Source organism: Formica exsecta, unplaced genomic scaffold (genome assembly GCF_003651465.1).
Source record: "Formica exsecta isolate Colony F162 unplaced genomic scaffold, ASM365146v1 scaffold556, whole genome shotgun sequence".
NCBI classification, from domain to species: Eukaryota; Metazoa; Arthropoda; class Insecta; order Hymenoptera; family Formicidae; genus Formica; species Formica exsecta.
The window spans coordinates 321,629-345,524 of NW_021852808.1; the positions used below are offsets into that span (position 1 = coordinate 321,629).

At 35.8% G+C, this 23,896-nt stretch overlaps 1 protein-coding gene across 1 annotated transcript in view; it reads left to right on the forward strand.

Annotated features, from left to right (window-relative positions):
* Positions 1-23,896, forward strand: part of LOC115242016 (lachesin-like) — a 152,956-nt gene that overhangs the window by 75,977 nt on the left and 53,083 nt on the right. Inside the window, exon 2 of the mRNA XM_029818018.1 lies at positions 7,954-8,143. Coding sequence (XP_029673878.1) covers positions 8,092-8,143 — 52 coding nt within the window. The 5' untranslated portion in view covers positions 7,954-8,091. The remainder of the gene's footprint in view (positions 1-7,953; positions 8,144-23,896) is intronic.

Below are 23,896 nucleotides of genomic sequence, written 5' to 3' on the forward strand. Positions count from 1 at the left end.
TAACATATTTCTTACGTTTATACTGTTTGAAAAATCAAATAAATAAATCCAAATTATAAAAAAATTAAAATATCACAAAATAATAACGGTTTTTAACGTAAAAGAAAATAGTTGTAATTAATATTTTTCCTAATTTATAATAAAAACTTTTGATCGCGAATACCTTCTGAAATCAACCACAAGATACAAAAAAAAAAACGAGTAATTTACAGAAAGAGAGAGAGAGAGATAATATTTTTCTACAATTTTTAGTAAATTACTGTTAAACGTATAAGTGGATCTGAATCAAGTTATGCACAAATATTTATTAGAGTTTTCTTAATATATGTATAAAATTTTTTTTTCATTGCCAATGTATTTTCCTTGTCAAATTTATCAATTAAATACTACAATATTTTCTATAAGAATCAATACTTACTTTAAACTTAAATAATTTTCAAACCGTTAAGAGAATTGTGTGTGTGTGCTCAGGTTTTGCACAGATACTCAAAAGATATAGTAGAACATATGATACATACATCCTTAAACTTTTCCCTTCGTAAATCGTTAAGGAATATTTTGTCGTTCAACAAAGATTTCTTAAACTATTCTGCATTGAATACGACGCAATCGTGCATCTCGCTTACCGTAAATATACGTGGAAATTGTAGGAAGCGATTAAGTAGCATTCGAGAGACCGAGTTAGCTAACTCCATTAGCATTCAAGGGATATGCTTTGTGGCGTCTTCTAATTTAATAGCGCCCGCGCAATTTGGCTAGAAGCCACGACCTTTCGACTGCCGTGCTAGTTATGATAATAGCACGAAAAGGAATTTCAATGCGCACACGTGTATGTATGATTGGAATTTGGTATCGATAACCAGGTGCGACATATCGCGCGATCGATTGTGATTCGTGTTAGCACAGGTGGTGCAATATAATACAATAAAGCGTATGATCTACATACAATCGCGAATTAAAATAGCAACGTATTATATGTATATATAAATTTTAATAAAATTCAGTGTGATACAAAGAATTAATGTGAATATACATCCATTCGCAACATATGATTTTTAATACCCAGACAGCACAAAACGTCCTCAGGATCATCCTGAATATGTCCAGGATGGTTCAGGATATTTGTAGGATAAAAAGTGTTAATCTTTTTAAAAATATTATTATTGCTGTATTCGAAAAAATACCGTGTTTTTCAAATGTTTCGCGTTTTTGTCTTAAAAACTTAACACATTTTCCTTCGGGCACCTCGTTTCTAGTTGCGCATCTCCGGGGAGATAAGTCCGGAGAGATAAGTCTGGGGAAAAAAGTCACGTTCACGCGGTTTATCCGATTTTCCGCTCTGAACCGTCGACGCGCCACCGCCAATTTCTCGACAAAAGGAAGCGCGCGAGGCAAAAAAAAGCCTGTCTCCGTCAACCGGGTACCACACAACACTTTCAAAGCGGCGTTGGGCTCGTCGTAAACGCTTCCGATCGCTTCGATGCGATCGGCGCGAGGGCTCGCCGGGCTCGGCAGATATTTTAATGGAAGTTCGAGAGAACTCGACTTAAGATATTTCGTTCGGGCGGGGCGAGGCCGTTGAAGTGTTCATAATGAGATGTTAATGGAGTAGCCGGGGAAAAAAGGTCTGTCACTCATCACGTCACGGTATCGACAGGTCTCTTTCCCCGATCGGGGTCCCTTCGGACTTTTTCCTTCGTCTCTCTTCTTCTCCATGTTTCTCGGGTTTGATTTCTTCCTTATGCCGAGGAACGGCGAACATTCTCACCTTCTCGCGTGTTCTCCGATTTAAAAAAAAAAAAAAAAACGAGAAGCCTATAATCCATTTTGTCTCTACCGCAGACTTTGCAAATGAACTTCCCTTAAAATCCTTTCTGCGAGGATCGGTTAATTGACAAGTAATCTTGCATCGAAGACGAAATCCTGCCAGAGGACTTACGACTCGGGGAGAGAAAAAGGAGGAGCCAGTGAACCAATATTTTTTATCCTAATGAGGATAGATGGTGGCCGCTAAAAGTACGAAGTCTCCCGTCATTTTTTAGCAATTATCGGCTCTGTTCGTCCCTTCGGCTATGCTGCGGGACATTTTATACCTCACGATAATGATCTATGATAAGACGACACGGAGTAGAGCGAGCAAGTTGCCGGTGTTCATTAACTCCGCGATTAAGCTTTTCGGAGTGAAATTACTCTCGGCATTTGAAAGAAGTCATCTATCAAGTTTATTTTAGTCAGACTTCAGGGACAGTTAGCAGGGGATCGTATTTAAAATAAATATATGACTTACAAAAATCTAAAAATAGAATTTATTAAATTAGACTATCACAGTCTGCGAGCGTCATTCAAATCAAATGCAATATAAATTAGCATATAATTAGCGTATTGATTTCAAATAAATTCAAGCGGAGATTTCGACCTCTGATGACAAAACATTTTATAAATAATTTTGTAAATAAAAAATGGACTGAAGATACCACCGTACGTAAATATCGTCGAGGTCGAGATATTGATTTGCAAGATATTATTATAAGTCTCTTGTTGGAATATAAAGTTTGGAACAAATTTGTTGAGTATTTCTACGGGGATGGCTGCATCACCGTGACGGACGTGAGAAATAACACAGATGGGATACGGGGAAATATTTGATGCGATACAAGTTCAGTAGTTGTGAGTATCTTCAGCGAATATTTGATAACCCCAGGGACGCGCTGTCTAACCTATAACCAGGAAATAACACCGACTAGGGAGGCGGCAAGTGCCGGTATCACTTTGGATTTTGGCCAACTTTCTGTTTAATATAAATGTCCTCGTCAATCGCGAAGGCCGATTGCGCGTAAACGGGAATTAAAGTCAATATAATTCCGACGAGCCTATATTTCAATGAATAAACACCATAGCGGAAAAATGTAGAATAAACTTGAAAAAAATCTAATGTATTAAAATATATCGTGCCACTTATTTCTTTTTTTTTTTACCGTGTTGCATTGAAATTCAAGAGTAATTAAAAAATATTAATTCTTCTGAAATGTTGAACAATGTCAATCAAATAATTACAACGTATTTTATAGTATGCAACGTAAAATCTTGATGATGCCACGAACGAATACTATCGATATTAATCGAAATAGATAAGGAAGGATTTTGCGCGAAAGATTGTATTTATTTTTGAATGCATATCGATATATTCGTGATAATATAATTATATAGTTTATAAATTTTGTTTGTTAACTCGTTAATAAGAGTATTTTTGTATCTCAAATCGTACGTTTTGCTGTTAAATTATACTTTCTTAAGGTGAGATATCGGTAATCGGATTATACAGATAAAAATTCGGCAAACAAAAACTCGCCAAACAGAAACTAAAATGAACGAATGAAACAAATGAATGATAATCGCAATCAACGACGCATCCAGCCTATTTGGGCCATATCTAGGGTTGCCAGACGTCCTCCAATCGGGAGGACAGTCCTCCAATTTAGTAAAATTTTTTCTGTCCTCCGGAGGACGCTATTTGTCCTCCAATTTCAGCAAATGTTTCCCCCTTTTTTTTCGTCAAGCGGTGCTATTTGAGAAGAAACTAGAGACCTCCCTGCTTCCTAGACGATAGATATAATAGATATAATTTAAAATATATTAATTATATATATAATAAATATATAATTAGGGTTGCAATATTTTATGGTAAAACTGCTTCGTGTCCTCCATTCGGGATTTTCAAATCTGGCAACCCTATCCATATCTCAATCTGACCTTTCGGGGGGCTCAAACTATTCCTTAACGTAACTCTAACAGTATCGTTTGTTAAAGCGAGATTCTAGACTCTTATTCCCGCAATGTCGTCGAGTTCTCAGTTTCGCACGCGTCTACGACGACAGTATGAAAAAAATGACTCGTCGATTCGACACGAAGTCGTTTCATCTTGACAAACTCGTAAAAGCGAGGCCGAGCGCCGTAAACTCGTCTCGGAAAAGGTCGACGGAATCGCTGAATATTCACGAATTCGCCGACTTATCTATCCGTACACCTCCTCCAATTTCAGCAAATGTTTCCCCCTTTTTTTTCGTCAAGCGGTGCTATTTGAGAAGAAACTAGAGACCTCCCTGCTTCCTAGACGATAGATATAATAGATATAATTTAAAATATATTAATTATATATATAATAAATATATAATTAGGGTTGCAATATTTTATGGTAAAACTGCTTCGTGTCCTCCATTCGGGATTTTCAAATCTGGCAACCCTATCCATATCTCAATCTGACCTTTCGGGGGGCTCAAACTATTTCTTAACGTAACTCTAACAGTATCGTTTGTTAAAGCGAGATTCTAGACTCTTATTCCCGCAATGTCGTCGAGTTCTCAGTTTCGCACGCGTCTACGACGACAGTATGAAAAAAATGACTCGTCGATTCGACACGAAGTCGTTTCATCTTGACAAACTCGTAAAAGCGAGGCCGAGCGCCGTAAACTCGTCTCGGAAAAGGTCGACGGAATCGCTGAATATTCACGAATTCGCCGACTTATCTATCCGTACACCGGGGTGGCTCGCATGTGCGCGCGTCTTACATATTCCGTATCTAAAGTAGGTAACCTTTATTGACTCTGTCTCTTTCTCGCGAACGGAACCGAACTTCGTCAAAGCACTCGGGAATCGTCTGACAGAGTAGTGTATCAAATTTAATCATTTCCTCATTCATATTTTCACTGGTTTTCATATCATCCTTCCGTCGATTCCCGGTTTTTCTCCGGAGCTCGATTAATGCATTTTGCCACAAACTTGCAATACTGAAGGGATTTTGAAAAACATATGCATAATGATGATATAATGAGCAATAAATGAAAATAAGCATTTTTTCAAGTAATTATTACATAGGGAAATATTAAAGTTCTGCGGGGAGTCTAAAAAATTGCTCTGTTTTTATAAAATTGGAGATCAATATTCTGAAATTCAATCATTTTTTAAATAATTTGTTTAACTTTTTTGTTAAATAAATAAAAATTTTTAATTTAAAAGCTGAGAAATGCAGACATATTATGTATGTTAAAAAAGCCGCTTTTAAATTAAAAATTACAATTTTTTAAATTTATTAGAGAGATAAAAGTTTTCATCTTATACACAAAAATTATAGAGAAAAGCACCTTTTTAGGAAATTAACTAATTATCACAAAATTCAATGCTAAAATAAAGATATCAAATAATATTACGAGCTTCTTCTTAAAACATTTTATACAGATAAAGGAAATTATGTTTAACACGTAGTAAAATTTATAATTAGAATTTCTCGCAAGTAGCGATCTGCATATATCAGTATGGTCGTCATTCATGCGCATCAAGATGGTGCGTCCGACATTTATTCAAGGAACTGTTTTTCATCCTCTCTCGGACTCCTAGCCTATCTATCTCACATCCATTATCACACTCCCGCCTGGGGTCCGCCAATTAATCACGAAAAGGAAATAAGATTTACCAACAGTCGTAGCTGAAAAATAATTATCTCGGCCGCATTATCTTGCACGCCAGCTTTATCACAAACCACCCATTGCTTATCCTGTAATCTATGCACGTAACATCCTTGCGTACGCGCCGTTTATCGGCACGATATCCTTCTCCTTTAACCCGTTCTAATACACGTTTTACATTTATAATTACAAAAAGACAGGATTAGTAGACAACAAAATTGATTGAATCGCTTTATCTATTGTAAGATAACACATTTAATTATAGATCCTTCTATAAATTTCCAGGTTTATCTTAGTCTTCGCGGAAACTTTTTGCGAGACGATAAACGTATGTGAACTTACTTTGGCAAATATAGATATCGTATGTTTCTTCATCGACTGTCCGCGAATGCGGCAACAGTTTGGATTATCATTCTGTTTTGCTGGTCGCAAACGAGGCAGGCAGGTTACAGGCCAGGGAGATAACGCCGTCGAGAGATAACGCACGAATGCAAATTAACGTTAACCCCATTGGACACTTTTTGCACTTATGTGCAAGAGAGCCGAGTGACTCGTCGCCCTGCGGTCGCCCGTTGTCGACGCTGATATGGATTCACATCCCCGATAACGAACCGCGGCGTCGTTCTAGCTTCGTGTTTCGCATTTTACCCCGCCGTCTCGTCTCGATATGTCGATGACGAAGGGCCGCGGTCCCTTTCTCCGCACTCTGTTTGCTTTAAACTTGCGAGCATCGATAATCGAGTTGCGCGTTCGTTCATTGTGTTAACGTATTATTCTTCGCGCGCTGATGAAACGGAAACAAAACGGGCGACGAATAGGGCGGCACTCGGATGTTTTAGTTCGATTAATGCGCCGCGTTAAACGAGCGATAATCGACGGAAGTAGACACGGTTATGAAACATGCGAGAAGGTAGGGATATTCATACGCGGAGAAGCGTAATTAATAATATTCACCGATAAAAAAACAAAGGTTCTATATATCTCTTATTCTACTCTTCAACAAGCATACTTTGCAATACAAGCTTTTTTTTTTTCATACGGACTAAATTGATGGCTCAAATTGAAGAAAATTGAAGAAAATTATATTACATAAAATATCATTTAATTATATAAAAATTTTTTAATTATATTTTAATCACATTAAATTCATGCATATTTCATATATATTAAGTTGAAAATATCAAGATTTGGCGTTGCTTATGGCACACTTATATTTAATTGCAACTTTATTTATCTATTTATTAATATATCATCACGGGACAACCGATACAATAACCTGGGCAACGCTCTGATTATTTTATGATGATCGAGGACCGGATATTCGGGCGGAAATAAATGACATTACTGGCAGTTTATCGTCGCTTAACGATCGTGTGTATAATGAACGGAAGTAAATTGTGAATCGCGAACCATACTGTGCGTATTAAGCGGAACTTATGTGGTATTTATAAAATCGACCACTTTACACAAGCTCCGTAACATCGCTATATTGTCTGCGGTGCACATAAGTCATAAAATAATAGACGGTAGACACGTGTGATTAATCTCTCCCACGACGACAGAAAGCGTCTAAAGCGGAAATGCATTTAGGAGCAATTTATCGCCGAATATATACGTGACACGTACTTACATAAACGTGACAAACGTGCTATTTGCATTCCATCCGCATTCGTTCTCGTAAATTCTGTGCCGGCGCTCGTGATAATTTATAAATCCGCAGAAATAACTTATTTTAGCCGACAGCGCGCTCGTCAAAACTGTAACAGCGATGTAATTAAATTTATCATGACGTTCATTATTTTATAAATGTAAGATTCATATAAATAATACCGCAATAAAAAAATAATAGTTTCCGGAAATACTGCGAGAGATATTATCTAAATTTCATTTAACATAAAAGTATATTTCTAAAAAGAAAAAAGCTTTTCTGCATTAATGTTTTTTATAAAGATAATTGTATGTTGATTTATATGCTGCAAAGTTAAGTCGGTTAAAATGAATAACAAATTATTGCCTTAATATATTTTTCTTGATAATATATCAACCCAAAAAGAAATAAGACTGTTGATAAATAAACGTTTTAATTTTACCAATCGCATTTATATTTCTCGAACAAAGAAACACGCGCGCGCGCGCGCGCGCGCGGTGCAATTGCATTGATAATTAATCGCGCAGTGACCGTAAACGCGGCGTCCAAAATGTCAAAGTAATTTCTTATTTAGGGGGCAGCGCAAAATTAACGGCGCTCTGCTCTTAGCAAAGTTAGTCGAGATACGATCGATGAATGTCATCAAGCGAAACGATACGCTCGACCGGAGAACGCGAACACGACGCGACGACACTGGTGATAGATCTCGAGATGCAAAGCTGCAACATGCCGACGAGACCGAAAGTTCGCTCGCTGGAAACGAACGATAAAGCGGCGAGCAACAACGACAGGGCCGATGACGCTTGCCCGATCGGTTAAATGATCGAACTAACGCTATTGTTTCAGGCATGCTATGCGTCAGAGCACCGGAAACGGAGGTCCGCGCAGAAGATGACGGGGTTAAGTAGATAAAGGGAGCGGAGCCTGGTTGCCATCGACGGCGGACGATTCCCTCGGCTCCTCTCTTTCTCATCGCAGCGCACAATGCTTTACCATCGCGCCCTTGTCGTTCTCTTCGCTGTCAACGTGCCAATCGGTGAGTGACTTCAACTTTTTCCCGTAGAAGAACTTCTCTCTCGACACGGTTCGATGGAATTTTCGAGAAAACTGACGCGAGTGAAATCTAGAATTTCCCGAGAAATACACGAGACACGCTATTCACATTTTCAACTACGTATTGTGCATATAAAACTCGCCAAGGAAGTAAGTAATGTTCAATATGCAATGGGTATTTTATAGGTATTACCCGGCAAAGTTAGCTCTTCCAGTTTTTAGTTAAACTTCAAACAATATCTTGAAAAATTTCGAATTATATTTAAATACGTTATTTTTAGTATCTTAAATTATTTATTATACAGTTGAAATATATAAAAATAGTTTATGTTAGAAAATATCTCGAAAAAATTTGCCAAAATGCATTTGTTTCCAAGCAATCAATATAACTACATAAGAAAATCGAGATGCATATGCACAATTTGAACAGCAACCATCTGTCACATATATCATTCCTGGTCCATTACATCGAGCTACGCTTATTGCGATTGACGCGAGAGTCGATACATTCTGAAAGGTGTCCGATACGAAATCTGTTGTGTCCGACAACGAGCAATAACGCAGATGCAACGGGGGCACAATGCCAACGGTGTGTTATATCTGCAGTCCGGAAAATAAATAAAGTGTAGCTCGAGTATACCACTTTACTCCGGGAAGCGCGACGCTATCCACCGTCGAGCTGTCAGATTCTTGCCCGAATGTTTATCCAATAGCAGTAAATAGAGGAGAAACGATCGCGCTTTTTTGCAAATATTTCATCTCGTACTGCGTTACGATTTATTGCATCGAGTTACTCTATCTTAGTATACGATATCTAAATATGAATTGTCATATATTTATCAATTTCCGCTGGTGACTTTCTCCTTTTCCACATAAATAAAATTTTTTAACCAATAATGGACAATAGAATAATCAAAAGACACGGTAGTGTTTCATGTCAAATCATGCATAGCAAACAGCGAGGCAAATCGTTTATCTCTATATCCAATTAAAAATATTTTAGATTATCAGATCTCTCTCTCACTAATGGTTAAATCGATTAAATGTTAATAAATTTTATTAAAGTGATTTAAATATATTTTATCTATCTTAAATTTTTCTGACAATGAAGAGAAAGTTAGGAAGTAAATTTGTGTTTTTATTAACGGTTTACATATATAATAAAAATTATATAATAGTTATATAACTATTTAACTATTATATAACTATATATAATAGTTAAATAGTTTCTGTCTAATGTTTGATCTTGAATAGGTATCCTGAATACTACTACCTGCTAAAGAATCGTGATAAAAGCTTAATAGCTTGTATATCGTTGCGTAATTGCTCTTTCCTTTTTCTGTGATTGATGTACCGATTAACTGCTCGAACAATCGGTTCAATGCTATAAATTCGATTTAACCTCAGCCGTACTAGATCTTGACATAATTCCACCAACAGAGAGTAGAAATGTACTATATCGCGCATAACAATCGATTATCCATCGACTATCGACAATTGCGTCGATAATAGATTAAAATAGTATAATTTGCTTGCGTTAAAATAATTCCAAAAAGTTGCAAAAAGAGCAATTATATAAAATTATTTTTTAAGCAAATAAATACGTCATGCTCTTAAATATCAAATTAATTTTTATGTTTATCTATTTATAAGATAAACTCAATGATAGTATGCCGAGATTAATGAAATTCTCTTTCATTTAAAAATAATGCAAATTTTCAAAAAAAAACCATATTTTTACACAAAATAAAAATATTTCTCTCAATCTAGAAATGAGCAATTGAATTATTAGATAAACAAGAAATAAAATGATTGCTTGCAGTTATTTTTTTGGATTTACTGAATTTTGTTTATTTATCTTCTATCTTTGATGTATTTTGTGTGAAGTAGCTAAAAGCAAGCCGTAAATCATTCGAAAGCGCGCGCGCAGATACGAAATACTCAAGTCCGAATTTATTCGAAATTAGCATGAGGTAGTCGCGAAATAATGAACGAACGTTCGTCGCGAAGTCCGAACCGCGCGAACGGCAACATCTGGTGCCGAGAGAGAGAGAAATACACCGTGATACTAAATATACGTATATTATACAAACGCGCGCTGTATATCTCGAATATATGCCATCACCCAAAGTGCGTCAGGAACGCCGGCGGGCATGGTCCCTGTCCCTGATGTTTATTGGTACTAGGAGCATCCACCACACGTAGTAAAATTAATGATAGCTTGTTTAGATTACAGTCCATGAACGGTAGTTAGTTCCTCCGGTAATCTACTATTGCAATCTGGCTACATCGCTTAGCCCTCGCACGACTAGGTCTCAAGTCAATTACAAGATAAATCATAAGAATAAAGCAATAATTCAACCATTAAAAATATGAAGTTTCAATGTGAAGACATGTCTCAAATCCACATTATTGTATATTAAAAATTGCGCTTAATTAAACAGTAAGATGTATTAGAAAAAAATAAGAGTTGTAAAAAGTATTAGAGTAAGTAGTTCGAACACAAATATAATCAGATACTAAATATTTTGCAACTTTTTCCAAGGCATGCTAGAGATTTGAAACAAATTTGCGCAGATTATTTTTCTTGTGCGCCAATATTGATATCAATATCATCATTATAAGTATTAAGCATTTAATGACAGCATCCGGAGATGGGGTCGCGCAATTTGCAATCGACGGGATATACGTCCTATAATCCGTCCTGTGCAACGCCGACGACGTCCGATGCAGATGCAGCGGAGGATCGGTGCCAAATACGTTATACGGACCACGGGAAATGGGCACGTAGATCCCAGATATGGCGGGTCCTCCAGCGTGGATCGCCCCGGTCTGGTCAACTTCTGGCCCTGATGTTTATTCGGCGCAAGTGGAAGCGCCGACTGCGCTTGTCGTTCGAATTAATTTACCGCTTGCGGGCCTCCGGTCTCTTCACACAGATATAGATAGAGACAGAGATATGAGAACGGAGAGAAAGAGAAAGAGAGAGAGAGAAGGAAAAAGAGAGACAGATGGAGGGTCTCGACGGTGTTGTTTGATTTTATTTCGTTAGAAATCATGTATATATATATGCACGACTCTGTAGCATTTCGCTTTTTGATCACAATCGGAATTTTGTTTAAATTAACAATTTTTAGAAACGGCATTACATTATTTTATTTTAGTTCAAATTTAAACAACATTTGTTTTTTAAAAAAAGAAAATTGTACGATTACTTAAATAGCTTTATAGCTTAACTAAATTCACCTAGTTTTTATCTCCGTATATTTCTCTAATAAATCTAATAAAAGATAGTCAAGACTACAGAGGGCAATAATAGAGAAGTATGAAAAAAGAAGATCGTGCTTTCTATTATTTATATACTTGTCAAGCTTATTCTGCGCAGTTATCGTTTCTTTGGACATTGAAACACTAAAGCGCATTGTCGAAAATTACTATCAAATTGGCAGCGCGATGTCGTAAAACGATATCCTCGCCAACCGCAAGGAACACCATCTCACGTTCACGTCGTAAAGAAACCCGGAATGCCTTACCCACCGCGGTAAGACGCTACAAGTCGAGTGTTTCCAGATGCATCATGAAAAATGCACCCTCCGACGCGTCCAGAGCCGACGCAAGATCGAGGAGGTAGACTTTGGTAGAGATTTGACTCCGTGAATCGGGACGAACGGTTGCTTGCTAAGGGAGCGAAAGAGAGAAGAAGAGAACGAAAGCGACTGAAGTTTTCCTACGTCGGTGACCGGATAAGATTGTTTGTCTATATTGCGGATCACCGGCGAGAGATTCGCCGATTGTTCCACAGGGCATCGCCGGCTTCGCTTTTCCACCCCCGGCGCGCCTTATCGAGCAAACAACGACCTTTCCGGCCAAATTGGTCGGTCTGACTCGGAGCCGAGTAAAACGTGATTAATCGCTCTCTTTTCGCGGGGATGTATCCGCCTCGCCAACCCTCCGGTGGTTATATAGCGATAAACGGATAACCGCGGTCCAGAACCCAATTGAGTCTCGCCCCGATATAGAACGGCCGCTGCGCGCATCGCCTTCGATCTAACGAAAAAAAGCCACACGGAGGGAGGGAATAGAGAGAAAGAGAGAGAAGGAAAAGGAAATACGTTTGCTAGGTGTTAGTTCGTTAAACTGATTTCTCTCTTCCTCCATCCTTCTCATTGTGAAAGTTCGACTTCTCACCTTGCGGTTGCGTCTGCGGCGTTCTCGAACGCTTGCATCTTTTGTCCAAATAAGTTAACTGTTTAAGAATTCTAAGTTTTCGAGATAAGCGAGTCATTGATTAAGAGTTTTCTTTTAAGAGGAATAATATATTTTAAGGTACTTTTGCCTTTGCTTTTTATAATATAAAATAAATATTTTTTCTTTTTAAGTTATTTTGATTTGTATACATTTTTCTTACTAAATTTTTGGTAAAATAATGTCATTTGTTTTGATATACATATAAATACTGTGAACACTGATATTTTTTAGAAAAGTGTGTTTTCCACTAAATTTTTAAATAATGTATTGAAAAATAGAGCTAGAGCATTGAACCAACTTTAAACATTCTAATACTGTGTTATATGTATTTATCAAAGTTGACTTACAAATTTTCCGTATGTGCTTTCAGAACAATTGGAGCAATTATCTTCTAATTTTATTAGATTAGCCATTAGAAAAAAAATATAGTTGCAAAAGAAAATAAGGTTTAACGCGTTTAATCCTTTCCAAACGGCGGCAGCCTTTGAAAAATTACGGCTGTGTATTTCAAAGAACGGAAAAGTACCACTTCCTTTAATTACTGTGCTTGTGTGAGGCTCTAGGAAGAGAAGGCGTCTACCTGAAAATCGTTATGCTACTTCAAAGCCACTCGGCATTACTGCTTTTAATTGCGAACCAAATAAATTATTCAACTCATTTGACCTTATTACGCTAATTATATATCCTGTCATAATTTTTTTTTATAATATATAAAGTGAAATAAGTAAAAATAATCTCTATTTCCAGATTAAAATAACTGGATCATTATCTTAGAATTATATATTCAAACATAAATTATAAAACACAATACTAATATTTAAAAAAAAATAGATTGCAGTTATTAAGGCCGAAAAAACATGATCGAAAGGTTTAATCTGTGATGCACAATAGGATTATTCAAGGTTTTTGTTAATTTAATTCTTAATTGTCTGTTGTACTTGGCATTCCTATACAGATTTTGGTCATTCAACTAGATATATAAAATTCGTGGTCAAAATCAGACTTAAGCGTGACGGATCGTCGCGAGTCGTATCACACGAAATTTTACGGAAAGCGAAGCGCGGGTGAGGTGAGATGTATGCGTGTCGAGATATGAGATAGCTACTTTATCGCCGGCTTATCCACGCCTCGTGTTTCGCAACGTGATCCAAAAAAAAAGACGAAGCTCTAACACGCGACCCCTTCAATCTCGGAATGACGTTTATATTCTTGGCGAATCGCGCGCTTTCCTTTCGCTCGTCTATCGAAATCCGCAAGACAATATCGATTTTTTACGAATTTTGATCGAGCACACAAGAATTAGTATATAGTCGCTTTGAACTAATTTTGAAAACGACTTATATTAATAAAAATTCGCTCCATTCTTTGAATAGAATCTTTATTTTTTAATTTTAAACATTAAATACATTAGCTGGTAATAATAATTGAGCTACGAATTAAAATTCCATTAAAATAAAATTTATCTAAAGTTAAATGATTTCGATCAAAGGAACTATTAATTTTCAAACTGATAATTTTAAAAAAGCTTGTATTGAGTTTTTTTATAAATTTTATTGAAAAAAAAATTGACTTAAAATTAAAAAATGTACACAAAAAATGCGGTATATATAACTAACTTTATCATGTAAACAAGGAAGGGATATCTGATTGCGCCCCGTATTTGACTATGTCCCGTTACAAGTTTACCCGTACCGTGACAACGTAGTGCATACACTACGACGATGCTGCACAAGTTCACACAAATGGTTGACCTCGTAGAAGTTTACCCCCGTACCTGGTAGCGGTATTCCATTAACTTCTGTCAACGACAAGCACCACAAGCTGCTCGTCCGTGTCCTGAATGCGACAATAAGTTAAAATCAAGCGTTTAGGCCCGATCTTTTCAAGCATTTTTAAACGACAAATTTATATACGCGATCAAAGTTTAAAGAAACAATTTTTATTATAATAACTTATTGCCAATTAAAAACTGGGAAAGAAGTTTCTGACCATAATTTTTTTTTTTAATGTATCTGTTAAGATATTATTTATAAAATTTATATCGCACGATCATAACTCTATTTTCTATATGATATATTCTATCTAATATCGGATGATGTTTGTGATAAAAAATTACAAAAATAATATAAATTTTTTCGATAGCATTCGTATATTGTATAAATTAATGTGTATTAATTATGTATTATAATGTTCACGTAAACTCCTTAATATTCTCTTAAAACTAGTAATGTAAGACGTATTTTTTCTAGCCTTTACAGTAAAATTTTCTGAAGGAATTCTAGTTATGTATCGGATCTTATATCGTGCTTATCTTCGATGCGAGAGTGTTGAAGTGTTTCGTCCGTACGCGTGTACATGCCAGAATCGCGAATCCGTGACAGGAGGACGGGGGTTCGATTTGATCGTATTGCATTACGAGACGCGCTGCCGGGTCGCGTCGCATCGCTCGTGGCGAGATTCGAAAGTAGATCGGGAAACGGCGGGGCAGGCGTGCGACAGACAGGCGAGGTAATACATACAATCTCCCTTGTTGTCTGGCATCGGGTTGCCGTAGAAAGAGGATTGGAAGAGACGGAGGAGAAGACAGAAAGAGAGAGAGAGAGAGGGGGGAAGACCAAAAGAGCGAGAAGGAAATAACTATTTCTAGAACCAAAGGAGAAATGGAAAGAGAAAGGAGAGCAAATGGGGACCAAGGTAGATAGGAGACAGGGGGGAGGTGGAATCTGGACAGGAGTCCTGAAGAGCTTTGAAAAGCGTGGTAGCCGCCGGAAGTCTTATAAACAATCCCGGGAGCGACGGAAACACACCGGGACCGAACTATCCCCGACCTCGCGCAAAGAGGATCAATGGAGAATGGAATGCGTGTAAACAACGGAGAGCTGTTACGTATATGTGTGTCTGTATGTACGTATGTATATGTGCACATGGGAGGTCATCTCTCTCTCTCTCTCTCTCTCTCTCTCTCACTTCCGCATAAACACCTATACACAAACTGAGGACGGACTACGGGATTGCATTTCTCTGCGAAAACGCGGCCTGCACATTCCTACCAACTGAGTGCTCGCATTAGTTCGGTGAAATCTGAGAATTACGAAAAACTTGATTATTGGCTTAGTTTTCAGGATAGTTAAATGAACACGCGTAAAAGAGCCGTGCGGATGAGAATGCACGTTCGTCGTGGGTTCTGCGTTCCATTTTCCTTTTACGATAGCTACGAAATTTTAAGAGCTTTTACGATTGTCGCATTACGCAAGTAAGAATAATCATATTTAATGCATATTTGTTTTTTTTTTTTTCAATACGATAATAATCGCTTATCGTGCACGCAATATTTGATACGGATTAAAAATAAAAATCGATCTTAGTCGAAATAAAATTTGATTGAATAAAAATAAATAAAATAAGATATAGAAAAATAACAAAATTAAATTACATAAAAGTTTTCAAATTTTTATAATCGAAACAGTTTTTTTCTAAATAATATCTACCTCTCTCTCTCTCTCTCTCTCTCTCTCTCTCTCGTCCAATATCATGTCATTTCTTATATATCTTTCACTCTAGAATATACATCTTTCTCTCTGATTTTCCAGCCAGTTTCCACGATACGCGACTCAAGCTCCGCGAAATGTTCCATTCGTCCACATCGATCGGGGTGAGCGCCGGCTGATATCGCGCGGCGCACAGAAAATCGACGACAAAAGCGGCAACCTGTTCGCTCGACCTCGGCCATGGAAAATATACGCGGTCCGTGGCGAGGATATCCCGTTCGGAAAATCCTTTTCAGAATCGCGTCCGTCTGCCATTGCTATGTATGACGCACAGACAGCTCGTCGGCGTACCCATCTTGCATTATGCATCCCGTCATAATGCAACCCTCGGGGGTTGAAACGGACGGAGGAGAGGATGGGCGGTTGGAAGGGTGCGAGCGCCAGATTCGCGAATTCCTTTTGCCTGTTTTGCAATATCCTCGGCATGCACCGACGACCCATGCGATATCCTGCACGCGCGGCGCGTCTATATATCTGTTTAACACATAATCCCGGCCCGTAGGATATACTTGGCATTGCGTCCACGTTCGATCGGAGAAACCGTTTCCACCTCGCTCGTTTTCTGATTATGAAATTATATCGCGCCCCTGAGAATATCGACGTCGCGATTAGGCAAAATTCGCTGTCTGAGAAGTGTATTCTACTGATCGCTTCTGCTCTCGCTAGATATTTACTATATATCATACCTATTTGTCTGGGATGATTTCAATTACATAGAGTATCTGAGAAGTCGTACGCTCCCTCTCTCTAATTTTATTACAAATAAAAATTTCTCTCAAAAGACAATAATTATTTCCACATCAATTTGATTTCTGCAATTAATTATATTTGAGAGAAGTTCTTTTTAGAAGAAAGAAAATTTTAATAACAATATTAAATTTTTGTTTATCAAAATACATCTGAAAACAATTAATTTAATGATCGTTAAATTTTCAATTATTAATTTAACAGTTATCGTCGACTGGACTTCACAAAAGAAAATATTGACACTTAAATAGCGAAGAAATGAGACTGTTATTTTCCACTAACCGGGTTTTCTCTGTAAAATCTAAAATAACAAGAAGCAGATTCTCTTACACTTGCCGTTAAATGCAGCTCTGCGAGTCGCGTTATTCGTTTCCTTTTATCTCAGCTTAAACAAGAATGCAAACGATGGTCCGTGCGGAGGCTTAAACGGTTCTCCTACGCTGTATTTAGGCGGATAAGAGATCTCTCATCGGAGGAAAATAAGTGCCCCTCTCGAGGAAGTGAAACACAACCTCGCCAAGCGGGAAAATAATAACGGAATAATAACGGAAGACCATCGCGCCTTTGATGAGAATTTTATCGCGTTACGAACGCAAACACCTTACGAAGCACTTTGCTTCTAAAAAAGCTCTTTAATATCGTTCTTATTAAAATTGACCAATTGCAGGCCTCTTTATTCACTCGCTACATTGCGGTCAAGAAGAACGCTTCTACATAATTAAGGGGATTTTTTTTCTTTGAAAAAAATCAGGAACAAAAGTATACAGTATTGAAAAAATCGATAATGATTTCAGCCTTCAGTAAAAAGTTTTATTGTTTCTCGATTATCAATTTAACCTGCATTTATCCATAACTTTATTAAAATTTTAATGGCCATTTCAGAGTTTCAAATGCAAAACAATTATGCCACATGCCTCTCCATTCACTCATCGTAGAGTTTATATTTGCAGGTATAAACTTAGCGTGCCAAAACTTAAGATGTTTAATAACTTTCGACGTGTAACGGAAAACTTCAACTCATTATGCGGAGATAATACCAACAAAAGAGAACACATTCATCAATCGATTTTTCAAAGGAGCTTTGTTGTTATGCACAAATGTGCCAAAAAAAAATAATAATCTCCAGAATGAGAATATAAATTTTATATTTACAATACACATGCAATGTGTGTATTAAATATTTATAAATATTTATAATGTTTTTTAAATTAAAATGAATTACATATATCAGCTGATTGTGCGATCACGACGTAAATTCGATTTTAATAACATTGGCACCTTATGTGAGCCCTGATATTTTATTGATTTGTATCCTATCGCATACATTTATATATATATATAAAAAAAAAAGCGAACTTATCACTGCATGTGCGCCAACACGACGAACCAACTTTATTTTTTCCGGTACCGATCAGAGTCACCAAAGCCAACCGAAGCGACGAATACACAACTATTGCGTTACACGGAAAAATACCCCGCGGAGATGCGCTAAAGCTGAAACAGAAAAAAAAAGAATATTTTTCCGCAGCACACATAGCCACGCGATTCTACGGCATCTCTCTTCGAACCGATACGAGTCCGCGTTCATGAAAGCCCGAACGGGATCAATGAGACCGCGTTGTGGAAACGTGAAATTCTCAAAACGGGAGTTTAGTTTCCATTTTACATAACAAGGATAACAGCCGACTAGAATTTCAACCGTCTTCGTGAACGTACTTCTACCGACCAGAAATAAAAAACTGCGATTCTATAAAAATATCTTGAAAAAATGGACTATACCTTTTTAACCCGATAATGCAAACGTTCAATTCAACTATTATATAATGTGTGTGAAATCCGCGCTATATGTACATATATACAATACATTATATACATATAGTACATATTATATGTATAATGATGTCCGTACATATATAGGATGTTAAAAAATTCGACCGACAAACTTTGAAGGGAAATAGAGGATTTTAAAATAAACATTTTTTGTTAATACTATTTTTCTCTCCGATATTTTTTCTTTTTAGTTTTAATATTACATGGTATGAAATAGAAATTTGTGACTTAAACAATAAGTGAGTAAGATGGATGTCAGTCAATTCTATCCATATCCGTATATCGTTCCATAATGATAAACAAATCACATGCAACTTGTCAAGATACTAAACATCTCTGTTCTATTGAGAGTTTGAATATGATATAAGATCAAAAACGAAACGTCGCAAAGAGAAATATCATTAACAAAAAATGTTTATTTTCGAGTCTTCTATTCCCCTTCAAAGTTTGTCGGTCTAATTTTTTAACACCCTGTACATTGAAATAAATCAGTAATTTTTAAGTATAATAGCGCGGGAATTATTTCTCAATGTTGCATGTTTGAGTACCTTATCATCATCAATGTTTTATAGCGATAATGTTGAAATCCCGGTAATGTTGACGATTCTACCGTCTCTGAACCCAACAACTCGCGCATATGGATGCAGATCGTCTTTCGAAAATGACGGCAAAGAGAGAAAAAGGGACACGAGCGACGACGAGGATCTCGAAACGCGGGCGAGTTCGCGTGAAATAACTCTGAAGAGTGATTCCGTTGGCAGACGGCGGTATGTAACGTATGTGTGTGTGTGTGTGTGTAACGTAACACGCGCGGTGTCATCTGTGTCGTGGCCATTTGTCCGAACATCGTGCGGGTAAAAGAGAGCGCGCGGGTGTTTCTCTCGCATCCGATGCGGCTCGCGCTATCAAAAGAGTGCGGACGACGAGCTCTGCGCCGGCGTTGATAACGGCTCGCCGCCGTTCATATTTTACGCCGCGCTCATCAATAATTCATGCCGTGAATAATGCGCCGCTGTTTCGCGTTACTTTATACCGGGGGGGTCTCCTTCCTTCCTTCCTTGCCCATTTCCTACATTCTGCGGGAGAGAGAGGGGATGGTTTAAGAGTCTTTCCCCCGAGGGACGACTCGTCCGACAGGGACGAAGTCGGAGGTGCGTATCCGGTCGAGACACTCTTATCTTCAGGTCTATCCACCAAAACGGAGACACGCTTCGGTCTGACCGCTCGCGAGGAGAGTTGGCTGTAAGGCTGGCTATTTATTTGACCAGCTCTCGAGAGAGGTTTCCTCAAGATAGTCGGGATGAAAGGCATGTCACATCCGCTCCTAGCTTCCAGCTAATAGATCCCACATTCGCTTCTTTAATCTTTACATACTTCTTTAATGAGGTACTTTATTCGCATCTCGATCAAATAGATTATGAATTTGAGCAGAAGATTTTGATAATAAATATTTTAAATCAAGCACACAATTTTTTGTGAAAATATAGACTAAATAAAAGTTGAAATAATATTTTAGGACTGTATGCAATATTATCTTGAATTTAATTTTATCTGACCGTCACCTAATTAGAGTTAAAAACAAATTTTATAGAGAAATAAAATATGTTTATATCCGCGATTTTTTTTTTTTTCATGTATAATATACATGATTTTAATTGTTTTCACTATTAATTATTTTTATTTTAGGAGATATTAAAATATAACGATGCAACATACACACGCGCGATATACACATAAATTAAAAATTTGCATTTCTTTCTATGAAAAATTTGCATATATATCCTCTTTCATTTCGTACTTTATATAATTGAGAAAAAACGTTTCGAAAAATACATTGAATGTGCCATTGTTATTACTGCTCAGTTATTTCTCCGTTTTGCAGTAGTTCTCTCGCAAAGACAATACTCATTCCAGCACATTCCAGTTTACCGTTCTCTCGCAAGAACTTTGCACGCGTGCGGTTTGTTTTAACCTTTGCAATAGCGTTCACTTGGTCATGTCATCGTTCGTACCGTGAAAAATGGCGCACGCCTTGTTTCGCCTTAACTGCATTCTCCTATTGTCCTGTTTCCGGGACAACTGCGTTCTTTGCGACACACACAAACACATTTCTGTTCATTTTGTAAAATGAAGGCACATAGCTTCTATATTTTTCCTCTTTAAAGGCCGCAAATATTAACTTAATGTCTTGTATATAACGTTTATTTTACATCGTCATACTTAAGAAAAAATTAAATATACGCAATTGTAATAACTACAAATACGTAGATTACATTTTTTCTTAGGAAAAACTTATTTCAATTAAATCTAAAGATTTTACGAATAAAAATTACTGTGTGTGTAGACTATTTATTTAAGAAATCGGTAATTTATTAAAAAAGCACATTCATAATTGTTTTTATATCACATCTTTATTATATTTTAAAAAGCTGTAAATATATTATATCATCAACACCGATACAAGAAAATAAAAATAATCAATTTAAAGAAATTTGACGTTTTTTTCCTTTCGACATACAAATTATAAAATATTCGACATTTATTATTACTTTAAATCTTATTAAAAGTGCAATTGATGATGACTAACAAGATCATAACTTATGTGACTGCATCGGAAAAGAAGACATAAATCTATTTTTATAAATTATTGAATTGTGAATTTGATAGTATTAACTGCACATCAGACAATCGTTTAACGTACTTAATGTAGCACGCACACACACATTTCTGTTGTATTATTTTTACCCACATAAATTACCAGCCGTTAACTAACGTGGAAAAACGTGGTAAAAACGAGACAGTTCTATCTTACGAGACAATTGCTATCTATAAGCTAAATATGAGATCTATAAGATATTTCTAAATTTAAGTGCTCCCGTTCATTTACAAGTTCCTTAATTAATTTGATATTAATTTCTTTTATAAATTTTATTGAGCATTATAATTCTTTTCATTAATTTTTAAGATCAATTTTAAATATTTTTGTAATTTTAATATCATAATTTTTTGAAAGCAAAAAACAAAAGATTTTTCGTTTTATACCGAGCTCTCTCATTTTATCGTGAAATGTTATTTAAAATTACATTCTTCAATAGATTTGCTATCGATTTTCTTCTCAATAAAAATGTCAAACATCAAATGTAGTTTAATCCCGGCAGAAAAAGATTCACTATGTATGGAGAACTATACGAAAAACATTATCGATCATGAATATCATTAATAATGAATAATAATGGTTCGGATTTTATAATGCGCGGTACTTTTGTAACTTTGCAAAAATAAAAATATACACATGTAACAGATGTTTATATCCGCGATTTTTTTTTTTTTCATGTATAATATACATGATTTTAATTGTTTTCACTATTAATTATTTTTATTTTAGGAGATATTAAAATATAACGATGCAACATACACACGCGCGATATACACATAAATTAAAAATTTGCATTTCTTTCTATGAAAAATTTGCATATATATCCTCTTTCATTTCGTACTTTATATAATTGAGAAAAAACGTTTCGAAAAATACATTGAATGTGCCATTGTTATTACTGCTCAGTTATTTCTCCGTTTTGCAGTAGTTCTCTCGCAAAGACAATACTCATTCCAGCACATTCCAGTTTACCGTTCTCTCGCAAGAACTTTGCACGCGTGCGGTTTGTTTTAACCTTTGCAATAGCGTTCACTTGGTCATGTCATCGTTCGTACCGTGAAAAATGGCGCACGCCTTGTTTCGCCTTAACTGCATTCTCCCATTGTCCTGTTTCCGGGACAACTGCGTTCTTTGCGACACACACAAACACATTTCTGTTCATTTTGTAAAATGAAGGCACATAGCTTCTATATTTTTCCTCTTTAAAGGCCGCAAATATTAACTTAATGTCTTGTATATAACGTTTATTTTACATCGTCATACTTAAGAAAAAATTAAATATACGCAATTGTAATAACTACAAATACGTAGATTACATTTTTTCTTAGGAAAAACTTATTTCAATTAAATCTAAAGATTTTACGAATAAAAATTACTGTGTGTGTAGACTATTTATTTAAGAAATCGGTAATTTATTAAAAAAGCACATTCATAATTGTTTTTATATCACATCTTTATTATATTTTAAAAAGCTGTAAATATATTATATCATCAACACCGATACAAGAAAATAAAAATAATCAATTTAAAGAAATTTGACGTTTTTTTCCTTTCGACATACAAATTATAAAATATTCGACATTTATTATTACTTTAAATCTTATTAAAAGTGCAATTGATGATGACTAACAAGATCATAACTTATGTGACTGCATCGGAAAAGAAGACATAAATCTATTTTTATAAATTATTGAATTGTGAATTTGATAGTATTAACTGCACATCAGACAATCGTTTAACGTACTTAATGTAGCACGCACACACACATTTCTGTTGTATTATTTTTACCCACATAAATTACCAGCCGTTAACTAACGTGGAAAAACGTGGTAAAAACGAGACAGTTCTATCTTACGAGACAATTGCTATCTATAAGCTAAATATGAGATCTATAAGATATTTCTAAATTTAAGTGCTCCCGTTCATTTACAAGTTCCTTAATTAATTTGATATTAATTTCTTTTATAAATTTTATTGAGCATTATAATTCTTTTCATTAATTTTTAAGATCAATTTTAAATATTTTTGTAATTTTAATATCATAATTTTTTGAAAGCAAAAAACAAAAGATTTTTCGTTTTATACCGAGCTCTCTCATTTTATCGTGAAATGTTATTTAAAATTACATTCTTCAATAGATTTGCTATCGATTTTCTTCTCAATAAAAATGTCAAACATCAAATGTAGTTTAATCCCGGCAGAAAAAGATTCACTATGTATGGAGAACTATACGAAAAACATTATCGATCATGAATATCATTAATAATGAATAATAATGGTTCGGATTTTATAATGCGCGGTACTTTTGTAACTTTGCAAAAATAAAAATATACACATGTAACAGATTTCTAAAAGTAAATATATTTCCGCCCTTATTTCTCGAAACATTTTCTATAGAATATCGATGCGCACAATTTTTATAGTAATATATTCATTATTTCGCGGACTGATTTAAATTGTCAGATCAATAAATAATGAATTTAAGATTTATCCGCTTGTTACATAATACAAAAAATATGTACTTATCTTTCTGTAATGTTATATTTCTTTTACATTTTTCTTCGATTCCATGCTTGAATTTTCTCGAGGTAACGAGCTAACGTAAGAAATAAAGTTTTTTGCGAATTATGCGTGTTCACAAAAAAGAAATATTTTAATAGTCAATTGATTTTCTTAGAATGTAATGTATTTTCAAATATATTCTCTG